At 39.4% G+C, this 20,742-nt stretch overlaps 3 protein-coding genes across 9 annotated transcripts; all 3 read left to right on the plus strand.

Moving 5' to 3' along the window:
• Positions 1-1,587: 1,587 nt before the first annotated feature.
• LOC131331887 (uncharacterized) lies at positions 1,588-8,052 on the plus strand. Its single transcript, XM_058365841.1, has 7 exons — positions 1,588-1,717; positions 3,280-3,790; positions 3,873-4,042; positions 4,120-4,200; positions 4,499-4,574; positions 4,679-4,765; positions 7,443-8,052. Exons 2-7 carry the CDS (start codon positions 3,316-3,318, stop codon positions 7,673-7,675), a joined length of 1,122 nt encoding a protein of 373 aa, XP_058221824.1. The 5' UTR covers positions 1,588-1,717; positions 3,280-3,315; the 3' UTR covers positions 7,676-8,052.
• A 765-nt stretch (positions 8,053-8,817) lies between these two features.
• On the plus strand, positions 8,818-15,501 carry LOC131331899 (uncharacterized). Of its 7 annotated transcripts, none has more exons than XM_058365861.1 (8): positions 8,818-9,266; positions 12,146-12,205; positions 12,320-12,402; positions 13,529-13,593; positions 13,682-13,715; positions 14,046-14,116; positions 14,248-14,386; positions 15,082-15,501. In XM_058365861.1, exons 1-7 carry the CDS (start codon positions 8,978-8,980, stop codon positions 14,336-14,338), a joined length of 693 nt encoding a protein of 230 aa, XP_058221844.1. In that variant the 5' UTR covers positions 8,818-8,977; the 3' UTR covers positions 14,339-14,386; positions 15,082-15,501. The 7 variants fall into 7 exon arrangements, with proteins under 7 accessions (XP_058221844.1, XP_058221841.1, XP_058221838.1 ...); XM_058365858.1 differs by having other exon boundaries at positions 8,850-9,266; positions 13,508-13,593; positions 15,057-15,501; XM_058365855.1 differs by having other exon boundaries at positions 8,850-9,266; positions 13,508-13,593.
• Positions 15,502-16,507: 1,006 nt separating this feature from the next.
• Positions 16,508-20,577, plus strand: LOC131331896 (putative transferase At4g12130, mitochondrial). Its single transcript, XM_058365852.1, has 5 exons — positions 16,508-17,375; positions 18,875-19,128; positions 19,279-19,377; positions 19,945-20,103; positions 20,180-20,577. The coding sequence occupies exons 1-5, from the start codon at positions 16,918-16,920 to the stop codon at positions 20,422-20,424; spliced, it is 1,215 nt and encodes a 404-aa protein (XP_058221835.1). The 5' UTR covers positions 16,508-16,917; the 3' UTR covers positions 20,425-20,577.
• The last annotated feature ends 165 nt before the right edge of the window (positions 20,578-20,742 follow it).

Raw genomic sequence — 20,742 nt, forward strand, 5'->3', positions numbered from 1 at the left:
GATTAAAAAAAAAGGGTGCGACACAACATTTTTTATTACAACTTTAAAAAAATTATCTATGGAGAGAAACAGTGTACTACTTCAGATAACATGACTCCAAATTGCCTCAAAACATCTAACCTAGAGAGAGGGAGAGAACATGTACAAACATTAGAATAACGAAAAAAATAAAAAGATTTGATTACCTTTTGTTCTAACAAAGTAAAGGTAATGACCCTCTCTCTTTCTCCAATCAAGGTAGAAGGAAGTTGATTTCTTCTCTTCTTAGAGAAGCTTATGAATTAGATTATTAAGGCAAATGTAGATTCATTATTGAAGGAAAATGTATGTGAATGCTACCCCGTTTTAAAGAAACAACAATTATCAACTTTAAAAAACAAAGAATGTTTCCTTTTAGTGTATGAATCAAAAAATGTTTGTTTCCTTTTTGAATGTAGAAAAATCAACCTAAAAGGAAATTATTGAGTTGGATGTAGGAAATTTAAATAGGAAAATCTTGTTAAGGAAACAACGTAAAATCAATCAATTGAAAAGATTTACCGGTCATAAGGTTAGGGGAGTTTAGATTAGGAAGTATCCTCTCGATCAGACGGCTACAACTAACATGAAATATTGATCGGACGGTTGTAAAGGGTGCTGGGTTTATATGTATAAACAAAAACCGCTCTATTTTATAATATAGATGTATCACCAAATAAGAGTAGATAAGATATTTCATTAGTGAAAAGGATGAAAACATAACCATTCAAAACGACCGGGATAAATTGTTACGTGGGATGAATAGTTGCGTGAGATGAGGTCTTTGGATGGATATTTAAAAACTAGAAAAATTTTAGTACTTAAAAAATCTTTTAAGCAGCGTAAAATATGGTTTTAATCACTACTGTTAATATAATCTTTTTCATTTTGTAAAAAAAGAAAAAACTGGAACAAATAGATCCCCTCCCAGCCAGCTTCTTCCCGGTTGCCAATCATAATCGTCCAAGTGGAGATCGGGAAATAAAGCTATTCACAAAGGTAACGACACGTGTGGGCCGTCAGTAGAACATTCCCCCCCCCCTCTCAACTCGTTCTTATTTTCGTCGTAAATTTTGGGTAAATTGTAAAAATCGAACAAAGCAAAAGAATCTCCGTTTAAGAGGGTGTTCCGGTATTAAGTAGCAAGTTGATCGAGAAATATCAAGTTGTTTTCGATAATAAATTAATTGATAGATATGTAAATAGAGTTATTGTCAGAATTTTTTTTTGACAACGGTCTTTTTAGGAAAAACAAAATAATAAAAAATTAAAATTTATTTGTTAGTGAAACGAGACAATAAAATGCGCTAAATTTTTACTCCCTCCGTCCCAAATTGTTTGTCCGGTTCGCGAAACGGGGACTAAAAAATAATGCATTTCTTTCAAAAAAATTCAAATTTTTTTCATGAATTAAAAGAACTCATCGATATCTTGTAAATTGTTAAAAAAATTTTTAATTTTTCTTGCAAAAATTGTATTATTTTTACTTTCTTGTTTTGCAGACCGGACAAACATTATGGGACTGGAGGGAGTAATTTTTTTTTTTAGCGGAAACGGGCCTATGTCGGCAATTTTCTGCCCGGTGAATATTTAAGTCGGCCAACCTTTATTATCAGAAAACCCTCTCATCAATTCAGTTGGGCGTTTTGTTTCCTGTCCAATATCATCTCTCGGAATTTCCATTTCTCAATCGGAGAAGGTACCTACGTCCCTCTTCCTCTCTCAAGCTTTGCCCACTATAATAGGGTTTCAATCTTGTCGTACTTTGCAGTTTCACGATGCCTGTGTTACAATTGATTTCTTGTGCCTGCGACGTTTTCCTGTCATATTGCCTGAATTTTGGTTTCCTCTGCGATTTCTCTCATCGGGCCCTAATTTATTTACCTCACGTTGTTTTGTTTTGCTTTTGTTTAAGGGTTTCGCTTATTTTTAGTTTCGAAGTAGGAACCATGTTCGGATTCGAAACTTACTCCTCATGGTATTTGTTATTGGAAATTATGTTACGTGAATTTGTGTCGGTTGATGTTTTGCATCTGTTGGGCTTCTGTAATTTTTGTTCACAGGCAGGGGCGGCTCCAGGATTTTCGTTCCAATGGGTGACAAAAATGTTCTTTTTGTACATAAAGCTCTATGTAAAGTGAGCTTATTTATTTTAGTTGAGAATTTATTAGGCTTAGTTTATTGTGTGTTTTTCCCCGCTCAGCCTAGTTTATTGTGTTTTGTTATCTATTTTCCCATAAATTTAAGTGAATTTTCATTTATTTTGGCTACTATGAACAATTTCCGACATTATTAAGGAATAATAAAATTCTATGCAAAAAATACAAAATTTTAGTGCATTTTTTGAGTCCAGCAAACCCCCTCAACATACACTGCAATTGCCCCTGTTCACAGGGACACATGTAGATACACACGTATGTCTCTATGAATGTATATTTTCAACTATCGGACACTTAGGCATAAGCTCCTCGTGTTTCTAGGTTAAATGGTGTTTAAAGAGCATTTCATGTGTACTGTGTGTGTTCTATGCACAAATTTGCTTACACTGGTGAACTCAATGTACTAAAATGCTTGTAGTGTTAATGCCCAAACCATTCATGTAATGTCAGATGGGTGTAGGTTTCAAGCGTCGAACAAGGTTGCTTCATATATTTGAAAGACTCTATGACAATAAATCATGAAAAGAATTAGGTAGTTCTTTACTTTTTGATCATCAATTAGGTAGTTCAGTTTGCAAAGTGGCTGCAGCCTATTCTGCCAAGACTGTAAGGTGCGGATGTAAAAATTTGAAGAAGTCTTTGGTGAAGTTGATCATCATGAAAGAGTGTAGACTATTGTGATTTGTGGGAAAACACTTGTATAGCTGATGAAAATTACAAGTGCTTGACTGCTTGATGTGGAGCAAACAAGTAACTTGCTTTAGCTTACAAGGTTCTGAGAGTATTTTGATTTTGTGGTTTATGCTCAGTTGCTCAAGTTTTCCCGTATTATAGAATGTCAATATATAGAAGTAGATAGATAGTCGGTAACAAAATTAAAATAGTAACTCTTTGATAATATGTGTGGTGTTGAAGTTCGTTTTTGTTGCTTGTTGCTCTTTTTTCATGGTACTACGTTCTGCTTCGTTGAATTTTTAGGTATACCTTTTTGTGGTTGGTGATAATTTTCATTGGTTTTATTACAGTATTAGATGCTTGTGTTTCCCTGTGACTTGTGTTTTTGCACTAATCAGGGGCTATATTGCTTCCTTACTGTTTGCAGTTGTTTTCCAGGGATTAAGGAACCGGTACCTGGAAAATGCAGGGGAACAGAGGAGGCGGGGATCCATTTTTCGGTTTTGGTGACCCATTTGCTGGCTTTGGGGGGTTTAATGGCTTTTCAGGTCATAGGAGTTTGATGTCCAATTTCTTTGGAGGAAGGGATCCTTTTGATGACCCTTTCTTCACTCGCCCATTCGGAGGCATGTTTGAGTCTGGCCATTTTGGCCATCCTGGGAATCCTTTTACAGATGCGCATGCATCTGGATTTCTTGAACATCAAGTCCCCCAGCCTGGCTATCCTGGGAATCCTTCTACAGATGCGCATGCATCTGGATTTCTTGAACATCAAGTCCTCCAGCGGGCCCAGCCCAGTAGGCTGAGGGGGCCAATTATTGAAGAACTGAACTCCGATGATGAAAAAGAAGCTCAGCAGGAGAAGAAAGACAATCCAAGAAAGCACAGCAGATCAAGCAAAGAACCTTATGTGGAGGTCCCGGATGATGAAGCTGAAGGTAAAAGCATGTTCCCAATTCTGTTTCTGCTCGTCATTTTTAATGTCTCCAGTGTAAGGTGATCAATGTCATTTTGTTGCAGGGAGAAAGAGTAAGCAAATACAGTACAGGAATGATTTCAGCAGGCCAAGCAATACGTATTCACAACCCCAAACTCATAGCTTCAGCTTTCAGAGCTCCAGTGTTACTTATGGTGGTGAAAATGGAGCATATTACACCTCATCTAGGACTAGGAGGACAGGGAGTGACGGAGTAAGTTTTGAGCCTTTCCAACTCAAAGTTATGTTGGTTTGTTGGGTTGCTCATGTTGTAGTTGCATGATTCTCCAGTTGACAATTGAAGAAAGGAAAGCAGCTGATACGGCTAGTCGTCAAGCTTCTCATCAGATCTTCAGGGGAATTCACGAGAAGGTATCCAATCAATGCTGTCTCAGTTTGGTCAAGTGTCTTTTGATGTCTTTTAACTACAATATTCCCTTCTGTGTTTTGATATCTGTAAGATGGGAGTTATATTGTCTTGTTTGTGAAAATGATATGATTTTGGGTCATACAGTTGACACAATTCAAGTGTCTTTTTTTTTGGATTTGAATTCGAGTGTCTTTTGATGTCCTCTTACTACAGTATCCTTATTCTCCTTGTGTTTCTATTTGTAAGATGGAAATTTTATTGTCTTCGTTGTGAAAATAATACGATTATGTAATGTTTTAGGGTCATACAGTTGCAAGGAAACTAAATTCTGATGGCCGGGTGGACACAAGGCAGACCCTGCACAACCTTAACGAAGGTACTTGCTTCCTATCTTGTTACACTGTCTATGTATGTGCTCAGACAATAGCTCTTTGGATGTCTAATGTCTTTTATATATATTCAAAAAAATTCTGATTGCAGAGGAGCTGTCTGGTTTTGAAGAAGTTTGGAAGGGAAGTGCAAGAAAGCATCTACCCGGTTGGAGTGAGGGGTTCAATCTGCAGGATGGTATGACTAAGAATTCCCTTCCTGCTCTATCTCTATGCTTTTACACGTCTTCAAGTGATTTTCCATCTTTATAATTGCATATTTCCTCAAGATGTGCTTTATGTTGCTTTTTTTTTTTTGTTGACCTGAGGTTTTCCATTTAGCTATAGGCTACCAAAAGCGTTGTAGGTGATAAAAGATCTATAGAGAGTTTCTCACCATATGTCACATGATAGTTCCACCTGACAAGTTACTCTACCACCTGACAAGTTACTCTACCAAAATCAAAGATGGCTGTGTTGCATGCAAACTCTGCCATTCAACGGTATTGGTACTTTTTAAACTAATTATCAGTTGTCATGGCCTATTTAATATTTAATTTGGGTTATCACATGCTCATAAAGTGCGGTCACGTGTCTGAGCGTAAACTAGAAGTGTGTCATCTTTTATGGGCACAGTTAGTGGCAATGCTGCTTAGGTCTTCTGTATGGAAGGCATTTGCAGACACATTTTCATGGCCTATGTAGTCTTTTGTTTGGGGTATCAGACGCTTGCGGGTCATGTGTGTGTGTGTACAGAAGCTTGTGGTGTGTTATGGACCCAGGATGTGAATGCTCATTAGGTCTTCTGTATGGAAGGCAGTTGTAGACAACTCATGTCATTTTTTTCTTGGATTGTGTTTTCTGTTCATCTGATTTGGATGTTGATACAAATTTACCGGTGGCCTCAGAGGTGTTCTAAAGTCCTATATTAGAAAACAAATTTAAAAATCACATTAGGCAGTGAAGAAGTGTTTCAAAACCCATGTTACTGTTGATCACATTCAGTTTTGGGGTTCCCTGGTTGAATCTCTTGGTGGGACCTCCAAACTCTTGAAAGTCTTCTACTAGTGGCCCATTTGTTTACTTAAGATTGGACTATATAACCAAGGGGGTCACATATACGGTATTTTGTTAAAAATTTTATGTACGGATTGAACGTTCATTAGATATATAATCTGTCGAAGTGTTGGATGTCAATGGCATGAGGGGTGGTAATATTAATCCCATCACCAGTAATCCTATTGGACTACATATCCTATGAGATTGTATATCCATTTACTGCAAGCTCTGTCAAAAAAACGTGTTAACTTTCACAGCAGCTCAATGCTAGGAAAAATAGAGCGAGATGCTTTGTTTCAGTCTTTGCATCCGGCGAAATGAAGGAAAGAGAGACGGTGCTTGATAGTTGTCCATGGAGAAAAAAGAGAAAGAGGATCCCACGGCCAGGGGCGGATTTTAGGTACCTAAAAATCCGTAAAACTGCCCCCAATGTGGAGCTCGAGGAGCATGCATGAACTGGCTAATGACTCCAACCGCAAATGAGAAGTCCGGCCTTTTCCGGTTCTAGTAGGAAGAGTCTCAGTCTTTCAAAGCATTGAAAGGGCTGAAAGGGGGACGTAGATGTTGATTTTGGAGGTCTTAGTTATAATGCCATCGACACGGTTGAGGCTTCTACCTTTCTTTGGTCCCAACATGACCGACCAAGTGATTCTGTATCTATCACAGGAAGATATCCCATAGCATGATGGACTGTTATGTGCTATAGGATATTTTTGACAAGAAGATAAGGTCAGGAGAGCTTAGGCTTCAAGAATCCTCCTATAGTAGTTAGCAGTACTGAACAAGCGAGTCATCGGTCCGGGGAAAGAAAAGGACTGCCTCTGAGAAAAAAAAGGGAACTCGCTTAACTCGCTAGGTCTTCGGAAGAAAGGCGATTCACGAGAGAATTGCGCACAGTTCCGTTCAACCGAGATGTGAATGCTCGTGATCTGCTCGGTATAGTGATGGGAAAGTTAGGCTCTTTTGCAACTGGAGGGAGATCTGGAATTGGAAGGAGGGATTGCCTCGTGCCCAAGATTGTCAATGTGTCTGGTTTTTTCCTGGGCGGCGTAGGAATGCAACACATTCCATTCTTTTTGGTACCCACGATTTAAAAAGATCAAAGATGGATACTTACGCTTCAATACTACTCACTTACGCAAGGCGTCTGCTATAGAACTAGAACTAAGGGATACTCAAAGGGACGGAGGAATTCTTTTTCCTAGCTAATGGGAACTACCCAGCTACCTAGCTAACTAGATAGAAGGGAAAGGACGGCGAACCCAGAGATCACCCGAGGGTAGACTCGTGGGACAAGAAGCTACAGCCCTATCAAAGGAAGTCGGTCCATAGGATAGAAGAATACGGCTGACTGGGGGAAGGTAATTCCTTCTTCTTGGGCAAGAGAAGGACTAACACAGTGGGGTACCGGAATCAATATCAGGACAGACGGAGGGATGGGATTGAAAACCTAATAGATAGGCAGACTCGAAGGAAGTGAATCAACAGGAAGAAGAACGAGATTCACGACTCAATTCCTCTATTAGATAGTCAAAAGGGTGAACAACCCTTTGTTTATGATTGTGATCAGCACTGACATACTTTTTATGTTGTGGCAATGCTGTAGATGAATATGATTTATCTGCTTCTCGTCGTTGCTGTCGTAGATTTGTTGTTTTTACCCTGAGATATCCGATCTTTTCTTTCGTTTTGTAGGTTATTCTGAGTCGTTATTTTATGTGCACGTCCTGAATGGAACTGTCTTGTCTTTGGTAGTTTATTATTACTATTATTTTGTGCATGTGTGTGGAGATGATGTAATTTGTTTTTGGATTCAGGTATAAGTGGACAAAATGGGCAGGCAAGTGGGGGTGGCTGGGCACTCCCTTCGACTGAGCAGCCTCAGCACTCAGAGAATGTGCCATCAGATATTGGTGAGAGAGAAGGTGCTTCACGTCCACAGCATTCAGGGAGGATGAAAGCAGGTGTTGGAGATAGGTCAGGTTCTTCTCGTGGGAGATCTAGATCAGGTTCTGCTGCTGCTAACGTGGATCGTGTTAGGAAGCATTGAGCAGTTCATGTCATTCCACCACTCTTTTTCATGCAGTCCCTGTAGTTTTTGAGTTGTCATTTCGTACGTACCCAAAAGTTTATGTTGTTAACGGGCGCTTAATGCGTTTCACGTTTTAGTTTGGTTTGTTTAATATGGTTCTGGGAGATTCTGTTCTCTATGGGTGTCTGTCTTTTGATGACATCTTTAATGTAGGCGTTGCTTAAGCGCTGGCGTCCTAAGTCCAGCTGAAATCCTTAAATATTATACTTTTCAGCCGTGTGGCTTCGTTTTGAACTGGGATAATTACATGAAAGAATCACAATGTGCTGCTGCTTTTCATTGTAGCAGAAATGCTTGCTCTGTTTATATCTCAGTTTGGATCGAATTACTACAAATCGTCCCTATCCTAGATTGTCAAATTTTTTCTTCTTTGTTTTGCGGAAACGATGTATGGCTTGTCGATTGTGTATCTGTTCACTCCAAAAGCAGGAGGTGTGACCATCAGTGCACATGAAATATGAATGTCGCCCTGAAATATGAAGGTTTCGTATGAGTCCCTTCCTGTGACAATGTCGGTATTGTTCTGGAACCCGGAAGAATTCTTCTGTTCATGCTGGTTTGTTGCTGGAAACTGACTCTTTTTTTGAAGAATCCGAACATGGCATAACAGTTCATTGGAAAAACAAAAGTTTCGAGACATATTACTGTGATTGTTTATAAAAACTTGTATATACTCCGTCCTGGTGCGAATGACTTGCTTTTAATCGGATTGGGGAATTTTTTTTATGGTGGAAGGCGTAAGCGGTCCGACGCCCTTACCGCTAAATTACCAGAACAAAAGATTGAAAATGAAAAGTTTGATGACGACTTCGAACCACATAAAAACGATAAAATACAAAGAACTGAAGTGATTATGAATCTGTTACCGTACAGGCCAATATGTAACGGTAGTATATGCTACTAATTTTGTTCCGATAATACCCGTTAATATCGGCTAATATTAAACAGTATCAGACTACTTTTAAATTTAATTTGTTTTCAAGTACCAGATGATACCGATCGGTATCGGTCAATACTGGACAAATACCAAATTACTTTTTATTTTATTTTTAATAAATATATATTATACTATAAATTCTTTTATGTGAAAAAATAACAATGATATTCGGTATCTCACCGGTAAGTAAAAAATCGATACTCTTGCCGCTGACTGAACGGAACCGACTCAACCAACATTTCTCTTCGAGAACTAGGAAGACCAAAAACATTTGGACCTCTCAAATTCCTTCGGTTAGGTTTCGATAGAAGCTGGAACCAGTTATGGCGGCAATCAGAGCGACGACCGCCACGATCGCCAGAGAGATGTTCCTTCCGTCAGCGTTCTTTGGATCCGTCCGCGTGTTCCGAGCATCGCTCCCTACCTCTGGTGGGCCCGTCGGCTTGAGTTACCGACGGATCAGCTACGGCCGAGTCCTGCGCGCGGCGCTGGACTCCGGCGACGCCGGGAAGAAGGCGCCGTCGCGGCTGGCTCAGGTTCAGCAACTCATGATGGAAGCCAAGGAGAGAGCCGCTTCCGCCGGGAACGAACCTATCCCCAAAATCACACTAGGTAACGAACGACTCGTTGTTTTTTTCAGAATGAATCTCTTTTCTCGCTAATAAGTCACATAATGCTCCCGGCGTGCGTCTTTTAATAATGTCCCAAAGTATTAAAATTTCGTACTGAAAGATTATGTGACTACTAAGGTTACTCCACCGTTTTGCGGTGTTTTTCAGTGTGAAATCCTTAGTTGTCTTTATTTTTCTCGTTGATGTGGTGGTGTGTATAGAGAGTGATGAAATTAAAGTGAGTTATCAAGCAACGTATTAGGGTTTCGACTATCTCAACTTCTTAATATGTTAGGAACTAAGAGTACTCTACAATGGTTAGAGCCAGATAGCTATGGGAAAGACATTTTTTGGCTAGCTATAGAACAAGTGTGGTATTATTTCGCAATGTTGCCAAATGGTGGTAGAGGAAAGTTCTAGTGTTTGTTGTGGACCCAACAGGAGAGAAATGTTTTTGGCTTGAACCAAATCTTGTGCCAAATTATGGAAAGCTATCAGTAGTACCGGATCTAACTACCCATTGGAGATGAATTTATGAGGGATCCAACCACGTTACAGGTTTGGCAGTGCATTTGAATGCCAATTGTAGATGCTCTAAAAGAGCAAAATAACACAATGATGACCTCTCTGGTTGAAATTCAATTACTCGTTTTAGTTGAGTTTATTGTATTAATGCATTTGACAAACAAGTGTAAAATTACAACAAGGTGAACTAGTTCTTGTGCCAATTTTTGAAACGCTATCATTAGTACTGGATCTAACTACCCATTGGAGATGAATTTTTGAGGGATCCAACCATGTTACAGGTTTGGCAGTGCATTTGAATACCGATTGTAGATGCTCTAAAAGAGCAGAATAACACAATGATGGCTTCTCTGGTCGTAATTCTGTTACTTGTTTCAGTTGAGTTGATAAACAAGTGTAAAAATTACAATAAGGTATTGATAAGCTGCTCAGTTACATTGCTACGTTTTGGGGCCTGGTAAAAAGTGACCCTGTTGGCTAAACCATAAGTTTAAATTTAACTGCTTAGTTACATTGCTACGTTTTGGGGCCTGGTAAAAAGTGACCCTGTTGGCTAAACCATAAGTTCAAATTTAACTGCTCAGTTACATTGCTACATTTTGGGGCCTGGTAAAAAGTGACCCTGTTGGCTAAACCATAAGTTCAAATTTAAGAACTGAGTCGTGGCTCAACTGCGCAATTTTGTGTGACATGGCAGTGCATACTGTGCATTTACACGGTGAATCTTTGTCTACACCAAGGGATCAAGTGGCCTTGTTTCAGTCATTCCTTTATTCACCATATAAGTTATTGACTCCCATGAATAGAAGAAGAAGAAGGTAGAGGGAAAGGAAGAATAGAAACGATCGGGAGCATCATTACTTAACTAACCAGTTAGCACCATTCTTGAATATATTTTGTACTCCCCAACGCAACAAATCAAGTGACACCGGTATTGTGTATTTGTGTTTCAGATATGGATCCTTGTTTCCTTTGGATTCTCTACTCAGCCTTAGAGTAGCTTGTTACTATAGGTTCTATGACAAACCCTGCTACAGAATACCTATGTTCTGGAGTCTCCTTGAATTGAAAACCCTGTAGGAGAAGCATACTGAATACTGATACTTTCTTCCGTAGATTATTCCGTTTATAACTGGAGTATTTGATTAGTAAAGCAACCGCCTTTTTTGATACTCCACTCCCCATTTCCTACTATTAACCTGTTGTCATCTATTTTTTGATCAGCGAAATACCTTGAAGTGGAAGTATACATATACAAATCACCTCTGATGCTGGATTCACATAAGCTGTCATTTTCCTCTTTCTCATTGTTTTTCCTCCTTTTCCAAGTCTCTTAAGTGGTGTGCACATCTTTCCAGCTAGAGCCTTTATTGGAGTTAACTGCAACTTCTTGTTGTCTATTATGCTACTTGCTTCATGTTGATAGGTACCTGATTCCCCGAATGCTATTCTAATTGAATTTATATGTCCTGAAATCTTGTCCTCGTGGCAATACCACTGGTTGCTATTGAAAAGAAAAATATTCAAATGCTAGTCTTCTTAGTACTAGCGTAGTATGGTTACTAAGTTTTGCTATAGTTGTTTTCGTTGTTGTAATTTGTTTTGTTTCTACAAGTTGTTTTCTCCTATTTATTTTGGTCCTTAATTTTTTTTTTTTATAGATTCTCTCCTGTGACATTAATAAAAAGATGCTTCCAATACCATATTATTCTTTTTGGTTCCTTAATGGCAAATTGTGCTCTGTTTTTGGTAATTATGTGCCTTGAGAGTTGAGACCTTTTTCAAGGTAATTAATATAATTTTGTTCTCTCGTGTTGTTCTCCGTAGAATATGATGCTATTCACTTGTCGTAAAGGTTATGCCTATCATCGTTGAAGGTCTTCTGTTGAAGAGGGCAAGCAAAAATGGCGTCTCTATGACAGGACTGAAGTCTTCTTTCTCGCATTTTAAAGAAAATTCAAACAATTCACCTTGTGTCTATCTGACATGAAAACTTGTAGTTGTTAGCCTCCTGTATCTTCCTGTACCACGGGATTATTTGCAATCTGAAGCCTCGGTTAGAATACCACATTGGCCTTCATTTTTGACGTGACACAGATATTATGGCTCAGTAGTTTGCTTCTTTTAATTATACGGTTTACTGTAAAAAACAAAGAACAGAAAATGATGGTGCATAACCAAAAGACTGTTTGGTTTCCTTTTAGGATTTAATGATTTATAGACTATTAGACTGTCATAACATGGAGATTCCTGCTAGAGATTGTCACTATCCTGGAAATAAAATAATGCCACTGTTTGTATTCATTTCTAGGCATTATCTTCATATCTTACTTTCATTGTGTTTCTGTATACCAGATCGTGTTACAACAAACTTTGCAAGAAGTGGTGGGCCGGGGGGTCAAAATGTCAATAAAGGTTTGGCAGATTCTTTGTCTTTCTCTATCGAGCAAAGTCCTAATTCCTTTTAACTTATTTATGCTGCTATTTGTCCAGAACTATTTTTATTTTGGTATTTTTTGTTTGTTATAGTGAACACCAAGGTGGACATGCGGTTCAATGTAAAAAATGCCTATTGGTTAAGTGAGAGGGTCAGGGACAGGATTTTGCAAGTGGTTAGTTACTCAAACTCCTCATCATGTGTTATGTACTAAAGAATCTACTTCTTAATAATTCTCTGTGAGAGATGGTATATGATCCTTCCTCCTCTCTAGCACAGGTTTTATTTTGGGGCACATAACAGGAGATATACACAACCTTACTAGGTTAGGAAGGGGGTTGCATAGCCAGAAAGGATAATGCTAAAGTTTTCTTTCCTAGAATACTGTCGTTTATAATCATGAATAAGAATGTGCATTTCCAAGAGGGTATTTCCCTCGACTTGGAAAGAGCTAGAAAATGCTTTGACAAGGATACCGCAAACTTCCATGACTCTCAATTGTCAAGAACACTGTTGGACATGTTAAAAGACTTACAATGACAGTGTTCCCCCCTACCATATCAGAGAGCTTTTGCCACAGGCTTGCTTCCAGTTTCGCCGCAAAATCTTGGTACATTCCCATCTCTTCATTCATTCCCTAAACATAATCTTAGCCTCTTAGGTTGCTCCAAAATGTTTTAATGCCTGTTTGGCTATCTAAAGATGATCCGACTTTTTTCATGATCTGACTTCTGTCAACACATGCTATACATTGCAGATGAAGCGCAGTTCTACTTTAACATATTAAGGACACCTGTTCCCTTGAGGGGTTCTGTTGCTCTAGTACTCATTGGCAACAGCGAATTCTCTCTGATTCAGAAAAGAATTCAGCCATCGTCCAAAAGTTGCGTCATATATGCACTCAATCTAGGATAGCTGGTGTATCAGACAAGAAACCAAGGCATAATATGCAGTTTCTGCGCTGTGTTGTGAAAGAATGAGCTATACGACACTCCTTACCTATCTAGCTTGCCAATAGTTTAAAAGGGGCCCCTCAAAATTTTGGCAAGTCATCTAGGATGACTTTATTCCAGATGCTGTTGGTTTCTGAAATTGTCTCTAATTTCCCTGCTGCAGCATGTCAACCAACAGTAAATTTGTTCTATTTCAGCTCATATTGGCCTTGTGCTGCTTTCTAAATGGCTTGCAGAATTTCAGGATTTCATATTTTCTTGGTGAAAAAACTTTTAAGAGAACTTTTCATTTTAGATCCTTATGGAATTGTTGGTGTTATCGTGTAGTCCTTTGGTTTTTCTGAACAGGAAAAGAATCGCATCAACAAAGATGGGGAGCTTGTGATTTCTTCGACAAAGACCAGAACACAAAAGTAAGCTTCAGCCTACAACTCCTTTCTGCTATCCATTTTGCTTTTATTTCCCCAATTAAGATGATTTCATCCTAGGATTCTTCTGCAGGGGCAACATTGAAGATGCTTTGCAGAAACTACAGGTACAGAATATGAGAAGTAGAAGTTGTGATTGGTTGGTGCAGATGGACCTTATTTGTTGTTCGTGACATAGTAATATGCATCCAATACTTCTACATGGTCTGAATGGTAGCAGCTACCTAGCCTACCATGATGTTGGACCCAAATAGTTCTTGAAACGTCCTTGAAGTGAACATTCTAATTGATCATCTTTCAATCAAAAAGTGTGGTGCATTGCAAGTGGTTCATGCTGTGACCATTGACAACTATGCTGTCAATTGTCTCATGGGTGTTACTTTGGTTAGCTAGCTTGTCTTTCTGATGACTTTTATTTTTTGAAATCAATGCACCAGGAAATCATTGATGCTGCTTCATATGTCCCACCACCTCCATCAGAAGAGCAAGTGAAAAAAATTGCCAAGCTGTAAGAGCTTTTTTCCTTTGCAGATACAGTATACTACCGATACATGTTATTCTACTCTAATCCAGTCCTATTAATTTCCATATATCGCGGGTGACCATTATAATTATTACAACTACATTTTTTGTAAAAAGGGCTGCTGTTGGGGAGCAGAAAAGAATGCAAAGCAAGAAGGCTCTTTCACAAAAGAAGTCCTTCAGAAGAAATCGAGATAGTTGGGACTGACCACCCGATCATGAGGTCTTTTGTGTTGCTGTTTTCTATCCATATAAGGTTCCCTATCTTCCCCTTTTAGAGCTTTTGTTGTTGCTTGAATTGACTTAACGATAGAAAGCTGATTGGATCTAATCACAAACCTTAGAAACTGATTTGGACAGCAGGTGACTTGGACAGGCAAATTTTCTGCAACAACACTACAGCGAACAGAACCAGCAAAAGTAGGAGATACGATAATGAAACTCAAAATTATGGACCCAGAGGACTGAAACAATGAACACAACCGGAACTTTTATGCGTTTTGATGTTCATTATCCATGCCAACTCTATCTACAATGACTTCAAGACAAAATAACAAATACAGTAAATCTCAAGGATCCCTTGGGTTTAAAAAATTAAGCGTCCATACATAATTAAACCTATCTGACACCCTATAAAGGCCCCTCATCATAAATCAACCTTTATTTGCTGCTAAAAACTTGGATGATCAGAACCCAAATAGCCATGAGCGTCAAGTAATTGGATAAACGTGCTTGGTCAATTGGCTTTCCCTTTGCCCTAACCCTAACCTCCCATAGCTGTTTGCCAGGGAGAAGAAACACACAACTTCCGGGAGTTGCTCACAGATTTTGAAGTAACTATACTATTATCTTTTGAAGCGGTATCTGGAAACCAAAATAGCTTCATCTCTTTTTTTTTGTTCTTGCTTTATTTCCTTGTTTTTCAGGTTTTCTTTGGTTTCTCTGTTGCAGGAAAGATGATGATACTGAGGAAAGATATCTCAGGATTGGCTTTTATACCAGGGTAGAAATTGCCTAATGAGTCGGACTCTTATGATCGGGAGGAATGCCATGGAATACTGTGACAAATGTACGTGACTAGCGAGAAGGGCTAAATGACTTCGAGTCCACCCGTGCTGCACCCCTGCAAATGAAACGTGTGGATTGGGATTTCGATGGGTTCTAGAGTTCCTATAATATTTGCCTAGGACTTCTGGGTCAGATTATGGAATACCCAACCAACAAGAGGCATAAATTGTTAACTTGCTTACATTGTTTTGACTAGTTGATGAGCTTTTGCTGAGAGCTCAGATAACAACCTTGCCAGTATGAATCAAAATAACGAGCTACCTTGGAGGTAAATTTGTGATCTGGTGGCGTTGGCCTTCATTACTTCATGTTGTCGTATTTGCTCCTTTATAATCTCATTAAGACGTACCATTTTTTTTTTGAAATGCATTTGCAAGATTAAACATGGAAAAACAGCTAAGTAGATTTCCTAAGCAAATTTACTTTCTTTTCCTTTCTATTTTTCTTTGATGAACGCGCGCTCTCGTTTTGGATTAGACTGTTGCAGTTGATTGGATTTTAGACTTTTTGATTTCATTTACTTCCGGATTCCAGTTTCCTCAGTTTTTTCTTAGACACACTCCCAACGGTAAACACAAAATGAAACTGACAATACGAAAGCTGAACAGATCATCTTCCAAATGTTTGTCTACTCGTCTAGTGTCATATTACAAGTTACGTTTATTAGAGATGTTTGATTGTTGTTTTCAATATGCAAATACGTTTATACACACATTTTGCAGTTGATTATCGTTTTTGAATCATACTCGTTATTGATTAGAAATTGCTATCGAAATCTCCTTTTCCTTTCTTCACTTTATTGAGGAAAGAATTGTTCTCGAAATTCATCAACCAACTAATTTTATCCAAAAGTGATAAACTATAAAGGTGAATCTGCAACACCACTACTCTCGGTTGCATAATTGTACTTCAAAAATTATGTATTGAGATTCTCGTCACGTCCAATGGATTTGATACTAAATTCGAAGAAAGATAGACGCCTTTAGAGACTGCACCATCTTGTTAATGACATTTACGAGTGTTTCTTAAACCCACTTTGATGATTGATAAATTTAGTACAGTACTATTTTAGAACTTATCGAAAACACCAAAAAAAAAAAAAATTCAAGATTAATGTGCTCCGTAATCACATCAATTGGTAACCAATCAACTTAATTTGCGGTACACTTGATCCCTCCAATATACAAACGACCTCTTCTACAGAAAATTGGCTCAGAAAGGATCCACAAACGTCTTCAACATGACACTTCATGAGGTTTACAATGGATTCATATTTTTAAGCCTATATTCATTTCAGCCAAGTATTTGCTTCTCTCAGAAATTAAGAATTTCATCAAACACATCCTAAACAAACCTCTTCCCCAAACCAACACTTCCACCTCCCCACCTCACGTGGCAAAACCCCATAACCCCCCAACCACACGCGTCAAAACCCCCGGCATCCCTCTTCCCGCCGCCGCAAACCACCGTCTCTCCCCCTCCCTCCTCCATATGAGTCCTCAAAATTCTCTGTACCTCTGTATCGATGCATTTCCAACTCAGATTGCATAAAAATTTTAAAATACAAAATAATTCTCACACAATCTAACGACTCAGAAAACATCGTATAGAAGTACACCAATTTCTTGATATATAGAGAATTTAAGGGGCCTCCACACACCACCCTCTTCCACTCCACCAAAATCCCCACAAACCCCAAACCAACCGACCAACTAAACGATGCACCGTTTCAGAAAACTCTCTCTCAACTTCCCCAAACCCATTTCCCACGCTTTCAGACACTTCTCCGCCCAACAAACCCGCCTCGACAATGCCGGCCCCGTGGCCTCCCTCCTCACCACCCGGGCCGTGGTCCGTTTCCGAGGCCCCGACACCGTCAAATTCCTCCAGGGCCTATTGACGAACGATGTGCGGAGGTTCGGTGAACCCCTGGGTGAGGAGGCGGCCTCGGTTGTGCCCACCCCCAACTTGCCCGCTGTTTCGACCCCGCCCGTTTACGCCGCCATGTTGACGCCCCAGGGGAGGTTTTTGTATGATTTTTTCGTGTACGGGCCGGCTCGGCCCGACCAGAGGCTTGATGAGTCTGGGTCTGGGCCGGGGGCCGGACCGGACGAAGTGGAGGTTTACGCGGATGTTGATGGGTCTGTGGTGGGTGAGCTATTGGAAACCCTCAGAAAGTAAGTTTGTTTGATTGGGTTCTGGTTGTTGTTATCGGATTGTTTTAGTACCGTATTGTGTCAGCCGTTTGATTAATGCACTAGCAAAAACTGTAAAAGTGCACTAGTATGTCAGTTCTCTTGTTTTTTAAGAGACTATTGAGAAAACGGCCAAAAAAACAAACAAACACATATAGCGCAAAGAAACAATTACGAAAAGAAAACCCAAGATACATATTTTTACATGGTTTCCCAACTGTAGTTGTGTACGTTCACAGCTCATACCAGGTTTTACAAAATAATATAAATGAAGAATGGAGCACGAGTTACATGGACTGTGATAACAAGTATTATGGATAACCTAGGGATTACATCAATTAACGTAACCCAAACCCGTTAGCAAAGCGTGTACGAAACCTAATCAGGCTTCACTAAAAACCAACAGAGAACTTAAGAATTGTGACTTTTGATACTTAATGGCTGTGAAATTCAGTGTAAAAGCTCCATTGTAGAGATCCAAGTTGTTGATTGTTCGATAAGATCATCCTATACAGGGCCATTGACATGCATATTGGCTTACTTTAATTTTCTCTGTCATCAATTAATTTAGTTGCTTTCTTGTTTTGGGTTTCTCATTTGCTAGTCAGGGAGATGATGAAAGTTGGGATGTCATGCTTGATATTGGAGCAACTTATAAGAGTCTTGATTTCTTAGCATTCAAATGGACAAAAATAAGCTCGGTGTTCCCTTTATGGACTTTTGTTTCATTTAGGATTTGGAGAGTTCATTGAAATTGTTAGGAATTAGTATAATCGCTGTTTCGGTATGCCAAGTAGAAGAATAGCTGCAAGATTAAGGTGTGGTTGACTAACTTTACGATGGCCTGTTCTAGCACTTCTCAATTTGTCAGTGTCCTAACAAGTCACACGTAGAAAACACAAAACTCACTTGCATTTTGTGTGTGAGTGAGGCTGGGTGAGGTTGGGGGGTGGGTGACAACGACTAATAATATTGTTGGGGCCGTAGTAGGAGAGTAACCTACCTTTTTAACTACCGTTAAGCGTTTCATGGAAAGTAAATAGTGAATGGCAGAAAAAGGGACTACTTGAGTTTAGGAAGTCATAATCTCGGCAATTCATCTACACCAAGAATACTGGGAAAGAAATTCAATAACTAAAGAATCCCCTTGGATGGTAATTTTAGTGACTACCAGAGAACGTGTAGTAATAGAATACATGATAACTTTTTCTGGTCTGTTTTCCCTTTCAAGAAATTGGATAAAACGTGCTATATGTAATATGGTAGAACTGGTGATTGGCTGCCAACTAAGCTTGCCTACGCATTTTGGATGTTAGGATATGTAACAAAGTGTTTTCACCTTTTGTTTCACATTGCATTAGGTCACAATGACCGAAGTCAGACTCTAATGCGATTTGTTTGCGAAATACATTGCAATCTATTCAATTGCCCACCCTAGCTTTTAGTTTTTCCATTCCACTTTGTTTATTTTGGAGCTACAGGTACCAGTTGAGGTCCAAGGTTGATATCGAGAGTGTGGCAGAAGCTTTCTCTTGTTGGCAAAGGTATGGCTCAAATCTGACTGACAAGTCCTTGTCGGCAGAAGAACCAGAAGCTTGTTCCGTGGGCTGGGGCGGTGCTGTTGATCATTCTGGTGCCTCGGCTTCAAGCGGAAATGGACTTGGATGGCAATGGCATAAGGATCCCCGATTGGATTGCCTTGGATTCCGGGGGATCTTTCCATCTAATTCAATACGTAAGATTTAGTAGCCTCAGTTGATCCTGTGATTTGACTTCGTTTGAATCAGCACGTAGCATAAGAGATTACAAGCCAGTTCTCAATCTCCTTCAAACAAAATATATCAATTTGATTAATCATGAGGAGCTTGCATTATGTTTGTTGCAGCACCGTTGGTTGAGGCTGACAAGGAAACTGATGAAAAAAATTTTCTTTTATGGAGATTAGAGAAAGGGGTTGCTGAAGGTTCGACTGAGATCCCAAAAGGTGCATCTTCCTTGCTCTATTTAGAACTACAATTAGGAAATGAAAAATGCAGTTCTTTCACATAGCTTCAAGGGCCTCCAATCTAGCCCCCTGAGTCTGGGCACTATTTACAGATGTGAAACCCCGAGTTTAACACCAAAGGCAGGGTATTATCCGATCTGATTGCCTGTAGCTGCCAAAGCTGCTTTAGCTGTATTTCTGTCTAACTTTGAACAATCATTCCTGATTTGCTGTATACTTCTGGCATTGTGGGGATGTAGTTATTGGGCACGGTGCAGGAATTCAGTTTGTGGAACTGCAAGACGGTGCATCAGTAGGACGTGGAAGAGATTTAGTTTAGAACTTTTCTCGACACAATATGGAAATTGTCCATACTGAGTGGGAGTATGCAGTAGTATCCTGATCGATTTTGTTTAATTTTGCTCTATAGCTAAGTGAAATTATTTATGCTTAGAACGTAGAAATATTCAACTCTAAACCCCAATTTCTGGTTTAAAGTTGACCGGCTTTGAAACAGGTGTTGATGTTTATGAACTTACATTGTGCATTTGTTACGATGCTCCTTAGGTGAGGCAATGCCATTGGAATACAATCTTGCCGGTCTAAATGCTATAAGCTTTGATAAAGGTTGCTACGTGGGCCAAGAACTCATTGCTCGTACACATCATCGAGGGGTCATTCGGAAACGTGTGCTTCCTTTGAAGTTCATTGATAATGACGGGAATGGTAAATGCAAACATCTTTTTGGCTTCCTCAAATTTCAATATTATTCTTGTTTAATGACCCCTATCTTCTATTTCAGAATTGGAGCAGAAAGTTTCTCCTGGGTCCGAAGTTATGAATGCTGCCTCTGGCAAGAAGGCTGGGACTGTGACTACTGCCCTTGGATGCCGCGGTCTGGGCCTTCTGAGGTTGGAGGAAGCCTTTAGGGGATTGGGCTCCTTGGTAATACAAGGACAAGAAGATGTGAAAGTTCAGGCAATTAGACCAGACTGGTGGCCTTCTGAGTGGTTTATGGAGCCTCAACAACAAAGGGCAGCTGCTTAGTATGTTAATTTAGGCCTCCAAAGGTGAAATAAAAAGAGAATAAGAGTATCTTATGCAATATATTGGAGTAATTCAGCAGTGCATTTAGAGACGGTAGGAAGCTTGTAGCACATTTGAGATAATTTGACAAAATCATAAATTGATGCTTCGATATACCAATGAGTTCTGTAATCCAGTAGCTACGAAGAAATGCGCAAAGATCCATTGCTTAGTTTATGTTTGAATTCAAAATGGTGTTATCCATTCGAGCAACTTCAAACGTGATGGTTTTATAGCAATTTGTATTTGTTCAGACTAAGACACCCAGTAGAAAGGCGA

Source organism: Rhododendron vialii, chromosome 7a (assembly GCF_030253575.1).
Source record: "Rhododendron vialii isolate Sample 1 chromosome 7a, ASM3025357v1".
Lineage (NCBI taxonomy): Eukaryota > Viridiplantae > Streptophyta > Magnoliopsida > Ericales > Ericaceae > Rhododendron > Rhododendron vialii.